We start from the raw sequence: 9,312 nt of genomic DNA, 5'->3' as shown, positions 1-9,312 counted from the left end.
TATAGAGAGAGAGAGAGAGAGAGAGAGAGAGAAAGTAAGTAAATCATAGATTATTTACACAGTGAAATTGTATGAACCACACATACCAAAACTACACGAATGAATACGGAGAACAATGAGGGAAAAAGGCCAGGGTGGGCTTCCTGTATTTTTATTTGTAAATCTGGTAACTTCTGTTGCAAAAGAAGTGATTATTAAGAGGGTGGGAGTGAGGGCGGGCAGGTTTGCTGGCTACTGTTCTCTGTTTGAACAGTAGAGTTTACTGCTGAGAGTGATAAGATAGGGAGAATGCAATTAGGATGTTTGCAGAGGAGGGAGGGCATTGATCTGTTGGACTTCCCAAAGAGACTGGATGGCTCACTTCAGGTGGGGACAATGAGTGTGTGCTACTTCCAAAGGCAAAGGTTCCGAGAAAGAAAAGTGGATAGTTGGGTTCATTTATGGGTAGGGTTTTGTTGGATGGGAAGGCAAAATGTCAGAAAGGCGAGGGGTTCTGGAGCGTAGCAACACACTTATGAAACTAATGGGGCCTGGAATCTAAGTGGGACAAAGTGAGAAGTGAGGGAAGGAGGGAAGGAAAGGCTAATAGAGAGTAGTTCTACAATGAAATCAGAAATCCAAATGACATTGGGAGGCTTGGGCACCTTATTTTTATTTCTTTGGGAAACTTTCCCCTTCTCATACACTATACCCATTAATTTTTTTTTCTTTAAAAGGGCTTTATAAATATGCAGTTTAATCCCTGAAGATCTGATCATTTTTATTTTATAAACCAGGCAAGCTGGTACTTACCCAGTTGTTGGGTGGTGTGGTTATGCCATTTTCATGGGAACAGTTGTGCCAGATATAATAATCAGCATATTTCCCTGTCCGGGTACGACTCCATTGAAACCAAGCATGTTTATCACTGGTGTGGTTTGGTATAAAATCGATGATTAATTTTAAACCTAATGAACGAAAATGTTTCAAATGTTAGGTAAAGATTATATTAGAATAATACATGACAGGTAAGGAAAAAAATGCTTTACGGAAGCACTTAGAGAAATGCTTTTTTCAAACCCCACCCCTCTGAACCAATGTCCATTTGGTTTACCTCTATCATGTATGGCTGCAACCAGATTCTCAAAATCTTTCATTGTTCCAAAAATGGGATCGATTTCTCGGAAATCTACAATACCGTGTCGGAAATCTTTAAGGGATGACTTATAAAATGAAGTAATCCAAACAGTTTTTATATTTAAAGTTGTGATATAGTCCAGTTTATCTTGAATACCTAAAAAAATAAAAAAAATCAAGTCCATGAAAAATAAGTAAATGAAGTTTGGTTTTTTTGGTTGAAGGATTAAAAATAAAGGAATATGCTTAAAATCAAAATATGTATATTGAGACAGAATTTGAATTTGAGTGAAAATTCAAATAGCAAGGTTTAACCATTCTACAAACAATAGCAAATTAGTCTTCTAGCAATAACCTTTGACCTTTAACATAGCTACAATAACATAAAATCTGTCTGTGGCTTGTTCATTTTACACATTTAAAACCAAGATACAGTATTGTTCATTCATTTTACACATGGTTTTTGAGCACCTGATCTAGGCCCCATGCTGGGCTAAGAGCCAAGGAACAGAGAAGAATAACACATGGCCCCTTAGGGTCCCTTAGTCTAAGTTGCGCTGTCCAGTCTGAGAGCCTCTTGCCACCTGTGGCTATTGAGCGTTTGAATGTGACTAAGTCTGAATTGAGTTGTGCTGTAAATAGAAAACACACTGGATTTTGAAAACCTACTATGAAAAGAAAGAATGTCAAAAATCTCATTAATATTTTTATTGTGATTATATGTTGAAATATTAACCAAAGTACATTATTAGAATTAATTCACCTGATTTTTAAAAATTATTTTAATGTGGCTCCTAGCAAATGTAAGATTACATATGTAATTCTATTTCCTCTGGACAGTGCTGAAGACGAGAATGTACACAGACGGGAATTCTAGGCTTGGCTGAGAAGAGGTGCGGGAATGAAACGCTTTGTACTTGGAACCTTGTAGGGTAATTAGCAGATAGTGTGGTGGGTTTTTTTGTGTGTTTGTTTGCTTGCTTCTAATTCAGAGTTTTAAATGTAGACTCAGGAGTTGTCTAGTATTCAATCTCCAGTAACTTTCAGTGGGACCCCTAGAAGCCTCCTACAGTCAGAGCCTGTCAGTGTCGCACAGCAGGCCAGAGATCACTGTGCCCCAAACAGTCACCTGCCTCTGGCATGGGGCTCTTCCCCTGTCACAGGCTGCCCATTTTTGTCCTTGTTGTGCCTCAATTCCCCCATATGGGTGGCTCTGAGACCTCACCGTGTGTCAACAGGCAGCAAAAGGATTTTGAGTTAAGTCAGGACAACAGCATGATATATCTTAAGAATGGGCACAAAGGAACAAGATGATAAAAACCATGGGCTGGCCCAGCCGGGTGTAGCTCAGCAGTTGAGCGTCGACCTAGGAACCAAGAGGTCACCGGTTCGATTCCCAGTCAGGGCATATGCCCAGGTTGCGGGCTCGATCCCCAGTGAGGGAGCGTGCAGGAGGCAGCCAATCAATGATTCTCTCTCATCATTGATGTTTCTATCTCTCTCTCCCTCTCCCTTCCTCTCTGAAATCAATAAAAATATATTGTGGCTGGACAGACACAAAGCAGAAGTAAAAAAGGGATTCCAGACTCACACTCTAGTCTAGGGGACAGAAGGCAATCACCAAAACCAAACTGAAACCTACAATGGTTTCTTCAAATAATAACAAAAGCCCCTCAACCTCAAGGACCAATACCTATTGAGTACAGGAAGCAGCCAGCTCTTCAAGAAAAAGTTATTGGAAATGACTAATGTAAAAGATGAATGGGGTATACAGGTATCCCCCACTTTTTGAAAGTCCCATGGCTCCACTGTGCTTTAAAAAAAAACACACCAAAAAACAACGTACATTAATACCTGTTTTTGGTAACTGAAAGAAATCGAAGAGGATTTTCACTTTCAAGAAAAAAGGTGAAAAGCGAAAAAAGCATGTTTAGCCTTTGTTTTTGCAGCAGCTGTTACAGAGGCAGTGGTACCCAGAGCAGCCAAGAATGGCCCTACCAAGCTCCTTCCAGGGAACTATGCTCAGCATCTCAGCATCAAGCCCCATAGCCTTGAACTGTGTCTGAGCATCTGCATTTTATCTCTATTTTGTGCATCTGTTAGCAAGATGTGCCCTGTATATCATACTTTTTCCTGCTTTTACTCTATGTTAGTGTTACTTTAGATTTTATGTGTTACTTGGTATGATTTGATAGGTTATGTTTGGGTCTGGGGATGCTCAACAATTTTCCCATATAAATTCATGGTGATTGCTTATTCACCTCTGCCCATTCAGCTTCTAAAAGGCTTCACAGGAATGCTTTACTTCTGCATGGGCGTGGTGGGGGAAAGGACCGTGTCTAGAAGACAGTTACAAAGGGAGAACCAGGAAGTGGGGCATGTATCTTTGGGTTTAGGGAGTTTAGGTCTATTTTGTTAAAAACTGTCACTTTTGCTAAGCACATACTACATAAAAGGCAGCAGGTGCTAGGGCCATTGGGGGTCGGGTGGGGTGGAGGGGTGTGGAAGGGAAGTCACCCAGCCCATGACAAGGCAGTGTGGGAAGGTGCCATAAACAAAGTCCAAAGCACAGTAGGAGCTCTGGGAGGGAGGGCAGCACGCTGATGAGGAAGGATTAGAGGGAGAAATAAACATGAACGCAGGAAATGGGTCTGAACTGCATCTTGAAGGACTAACAGTATTTCAATTAGTGAAGATATAGGAAGATTTTTAAAAAGAGAGAAAATTATATGAGTGCAAAAGAAAAGTTGGAGATTTTGAGTTTATTTGTATTATTTTAAGGTTAGATTAAGCTCATTCCCACTCCCCACATTCAATTAAATAACCATTCTGTTTTCCGATCTTTAAACCAAATATCACTATAAAAAACACCATATTAGTTTCTTTCTTTAAAAAACAACAACACCCTATTAGTTTCTTTCTTTCTTTTTTTTAAATTGATTTAAGAGAGAGAGAGGTAGAGAGAGAGGGGGGAAGGGAGAGAAACATCAATCTTTTGTTCCACTTGTTTATGCATTCATTGATTGCTGCTTGTATGTGCCCTGACCAGGAATCAAACCCACAACCTTAGTGTATTGGGACGATGCTCTAACCAATTGAGCTACGAGGCCAGGGCCGGTTTATTTATTTCTCATTGCCACCATTAACTAGGGTGACCATATCGACAGGTTTCCCCAGAACAGTTCCAGTTTATACCTACTGTCTGGCATAATTTTACATTTTTACCCTGGTTTAAACAATAAAGGACCTTCTACACTTAACTCACTAGGAGATTATCAGTGTAACTTTAAAATATAATTGTTACTTCTACTTTATAATATAGACATTGTTTTAAATAACCTTTAATTCAAGTAATAACCAGCACACTGCTATGCCTTTTTTCCTTTCCTTCATTTCTCAGCATTTATGCTTTAAAGCAGGGGTCCTCAAACTACGGCCCGCGGGCCACATGTAAATACAAATATTGTATTTGTTCCCGTTTTGTTTTTTTACTTCAAAATAAGATATGTGCAGTGTGCATAGGAATTTGTTCATAGTTTTTTTTTAAACTATAGTCCGGCCCTCCAACGGTCTGAGGGACAGTGAACTGGCCCCCTGTTTAAAAAGTTTGAGGACCCCTGCTTTAAAGTCTCAGCCTACACTTTTTAATGACATCACAATATTTTGCTGAAATACTACCTACGTTTTATTCACTAATAAGAAACTCTGGGCCAGACTGCTCACCTAGCCACTACATGTGACAGCAAAGAAATTCTAAGCTGCCACCGTGAGATGATCGGCTATTAAGTTCACAGAAGCAGGACACTTTCAGGAGGTCCCTGCTGCATGTAAGAAGTCAGCATTGATGACCAACCAAGCATATGTACTTAGTGAGAAGTAAATGAAATAACTTTTTTTTGGTGGGGGGGCGGGGGGCTCAAAGGCCTCCAAGTAGTCTTTCATCATACGGGAAGAATTTCTGGTTTTTGCTGAATGGCTTTCAAAAACATCATAAACAAGGTGTGACCAGTCCTACTGGAATGTGCTTACCATACAACCCGGACATAATTCGGTTTCAAGGACAGAGAATGCTTCCTGGCCCCACCCAACACATTCTTCCACCCCACTTCCCCCCTCGCCCCCTGCACCTTTAAGATCTCCGTTCCCATCCTGGTCGCTGTCCTTGAACGATCTGGGGTAGATCTGGTACATGGGTCCTGCCTGCCACCAGTCGAGGCACTTGGGAGAGATGGCGATCATGGCTATGGTGCCCGCCGTGAGCACCAGCACGGCAGCCATGGTGAGCCAGAAGAGGACCTCGCGGGGCACCCGGTACCGGGCCTGGCCTGAGAAGTGGAACAGCACCTCCTTGGGCATCCCGGCGTAGGGCTGGATGTCCTTGAAGTCGAGCTCCCGGGGGTCAAAGATAGGCAAGGAGCAGAGTTGTGGACTGTCCGTTGGCCTGCCCGGATCCGGGTCCTTTTCCAGGATGTCTTCATTTTGGACAAACCCATTGTTTGTTCGGCATCCCTTGGCATCCATTCCAATAGAGTCTCTCTGGCTTTTCTTCTCAGCCATGTCTCACTGCCTTATCCCTGACAAGTGCCTTCCTGCAGTAACAAAGGTGGATTACTGAAATGCTTGGTCACGTTAATGAGCTTGTGTGGTTTATAAATAAACCTGGCGGGACAAAGTCCAGCCAAGGGAGAAAGGGTAAAGATAAAGGTTGTTTTAAAAAATCCTCTTTACACCTGTGGGGCTGATGTAGCTTCAGTCCCTGCCCTGAGGGGCTGAGACCTGGACTGGGACGGGGGCATGGAGGAGAGGAAAGAGGAAAAAGTGGTGGGGTTCCATTGCAGTTTAAGATGTTACTTGACTGTACACCAATGTTCACCGCAGCACTATTCCCAATAGTCAGAGGGTAGAAACAAGCCGTGTCCATCAATGGATGAATAAACACAGTGTGATATAAGCACACATGGGATATTATTCAGCCTTAAAAACAAAGGACGTTCTGACACATGCTACAACATGAAGGGATCTTGAAAACTAAGTGAAATAAGCCAGACACAAAAGGACAGATATTGTATGATTCCCACTTATATGAGGTACGGAGACAAATTTATTGAGGCAGAGTAGGAGGGTAGTTACTGGAGGTGGAGAGTGGTGATGGTAGCACAACAATGTAAATGGACTTAGTGCCACTCAATTTTACATTTTAAAATGGTTAAAGTGATTCATTTTATGTATATTTTACCACAATAAAAAAGCTTTAGATCTTTTTTTTCCTTTTTAGCCAGGTATAAGAAAAAGAAACGAATACTGAATTTTACAAGGGGAAACAGGCTTTTCTTTATTTTTTGTTTTGAAGCTCTGGTCCTACAAATCCTGGAGACAGGAAATAACACCTCTTTGTTACTGATGCTAATTTTATTTTATCTCAGTTCAAGCTAATCCTACAAATACCCATAAGTGCCTATAAACAGTTCAACCCAGGTACCTTCAATCTTGTTTCCTTTTTCAGAAAAGGAAATCACTGCTCATTCTTGGAATCACTTTCTGAAGGGAGGTGGGGATGGGGTGGGGAGGATTCTATATATTGCAAGTTCAAATGCTTTACAATAGGTAAACAGTTTCTTTTTTAAAAAAGTATGTTTTTTATTTCAAAGAGAGGAAGGGAGAGGGAGAGAGAGATAGAAACATCAATGATGAGAGAGAATCTTCAATCGGCACGCCTGCAACCGGGGCATGTGCCCTGACCAGGAATCGAACCATGACCTCCTGATTCATGGGTCGACGCTCAACCACCGAGCTACAACAACCAGGGCAGTAAATAGTTCTTAACACAAGCACTAAAGTGTTGTTTAATCATTGACAAGATAAAATACACAATCCTGAGGAAATTGCATTAAAGATAGGTGTGTTTTCTTAGAAGACTCTGCAAGCCTTAAAAGAATGTGATGGATGATTCATGGTTTCAGTTTAATCAAGACACTTAACCTGCCCTAACCCATTTGGCTCAGTGGATAGAGTGTCGGCCTGCAGACTGAAGGGTCCCAGGTTCAATTCTGGTCAAGGGCATGTACCTTGGTTGCAGGCACATCCCCAGTAGGAGGTTTGCAGGAGGCAGCTGATTGATGTTTCTCTCGCATCGATGTTTCTAACTCTCTCTCTCCCTTCCTCTCTGTGAAAAAATCAATAAAATATATATATTTTTAAAAAGACACTTAATCAGCCTATGAATCATTTGATCATATACAATTATTTTTAATGATGAAAGTTACATTCCTAATTTCTAATATTACTGTTTCTTGTAGAATGATTTAGAAACAGTATTGGTACAGAGGGAAAGAACTATTTGCCAGGAGGTCATGGTTTGATTCCTGGTCAGGGCACATACCAGGTTTGGGGTTCAATGCTGGTTGGGGCATTGTGAGAGGCAACAGTGGATGGATATCTCTGTCTTTCTCTTTCTCTCTCTTCCCCTCTATCACTCACTCTCCCTTCCTCTCTCTAAAATAAAAAAAAATAAAAATAGACCTAACCAGTTTGGCTTAGTGCAGTGGTTGGCAGACTGCAGCTCGCGAGCCACATGCGGCTCTTTGGCCCCTTGAGTGTGGCTCTTCCACAAAATACCGACTTCTGCGCATGGGCCACGAAGTTTCAATCTCACTGTACGTTACGCGCCCGCACGTGGTATTTTGTGGAAGAGCCACACTCAAGGGGCCAAAGAGCCGCATGTGGCTCGCGAGCTGCAGTCTGCCAACCACTGCACTAAGCCAAACTGGTTAGGTCTATTTTTATTTTTTTTTATTTTAGAGAGAGGAAGGGAGAGTGAGTGATAGAGGGGAAGAGAGAGAAAGAGAAAGACAGAGATATCCATCCACTGTTGCCTCTCACAATGCCCCAACCAGCATTGAACCCCAAACCTGGTATGTGCCCTGACCAGGAATCAAACCATGACCTCCTGGTTCATAGGTTGATGCTCAACCAGTAAGCCCACCGGCCGGGCAAAACCCTTCCATTTTGTACAGCCCGTTGAAGCGAACCTTCTAGTTGCTAGATGGGATGTTGCCTGATTCATTAATCCTTTAATAAAGCCAATTAGATCTTCAAATTACTCAGTTGAATTTTGTTTTTCTAACAGATTTAGTAAAATTTTTCAATTTATTATAACACAAAGCATACTAATTGAAGAGCATATGACAAATTGGAAATATATTGGTAATAAATAATCCCCCAAAACATACGTCTTTAACATTAAAAGTTTGTGTATATATATTATTAAACATTATATGAATACTAGAGGCCTGGTGCATGGGACTCGTGCACTGGTGGGGGGTGTGACCTCAGGGATTGGCCCACTGTGGGAGTGCCACTCATCGCAGTCAGCAGAGCAGCTGTGGACCCACCCGCTGAGTGGCTGCTTCTGATGTGGGAGCACATTCATCCTGGTCAGCCAAGCGGCTGTGGACCACCCTCTGGGTGGCTGCTCCCACAGCGGAAGCAGCCGCTCATCCTGGTCAGCCAAGCGGTGCTCCCACTGTGGGAGTGAACTAACCACCAGGGGGCAGCTCCTGCATTGAGTGTCTGCCCCCTGGTGGTCAGTGAACATCATAGCGACTGGTTGACTGATTGTTCTGGTCATCCCGCGCTGTTCGATCACTGGGCTTTTATTATATAGGATATGCAATTTTATATTATTAATTAAAAATACAAATGCCAGCCCTGGCTGGTGTTGATAAGTGCTTAGTGTGTCCATCAGCCTAACCACAGAAGGGTTGCAGGTTTGATCCCTGGCCCTGGTTCCGGGCTCCTACAAGGAGGCAACTGTATGATGTCTTTCTCTCGCATCGATATTTCTCAGATTAATTTAAAAAAAAGAAGAAGAAGAACTAGCTTGGATAATCAGAACAAAGAATCCGAGATAGTAAAGATAAACTTGTTCAGTTAATTCAAATCCAAGTGAGAAGGTTGTACAATCATGATAATAAAGCAAAGAAGAATAAACCACCTAGGAAACAAATGACAAAACAATAAGGAATACCACAGGATCCAGAAACATCCTGCAAATAAACAAGCACAAAAAAGTGAAACAAACACAAAGAAAGCAGCAATCAGCCCTGCCTGGTGTTGCTCAGTGGTTGGAGCATTGGCCCAGGCACCTGTGGGAAGCCGCCTATTGTCTTCACTAGCAGAGAGGTGTGGACAAGGAGC

At 42.1% G+C, this 9,312-nt stretch overlaps 1 protein-coding gene across 1 annotated transcript in view; it reads right to left on the bottom strand.

Moving 5' to 3' along the window:
* The window catches only part of SLC3A1 (solute carrier family 3 (amino acid transporter heavy chain), member 1), a 28,069-nt gene extending 22,315 nt beyond the window's left edge, over positions 1–5,754 (bottom strand). The window contains exons 1-3 of the mRNA XM_005864774.2: positions 5,244–5,754; positions 1,094–1,273; positions 793–947 (exon numbers count right to left, since the gene is read on the bottom strand). Of these exons, the coding sequence (XP_005864836.1) occupies positions 793–947; positions 1,094–1,273; positions 5,244–5,673 (765 nt within the window). The 5' untranslated portion in view covers positions 5,674–5,754. The remainder of the gene's footprint in view (positions 1–792; positions 948–1,093; positions 1,274–5,243) is intronic.
* Between the last annotated feature and the right edge of the window lie 3,558 nt (positions 5,755–9,312).

The sequence above is a fragment of the Myotis brandtii genome, unplaced genomic scaffold, assembly GCF_000412655.1.
Source record: "Myotis brandtii unplaced genomic scaffold, ASM41265v1 scaffold191, whole genome shotgun sequence".
Taxonomy (NCBI): domain Eukaryota; kingdom Metazoa; phylum Chordata; class Mammalia; order Chiroptera; family Vespertilionidae; genus Myotis; species Myotis brandtii.
This window is presented reverse-complemented; position numbering and strand designations above follow the sequence as displayed.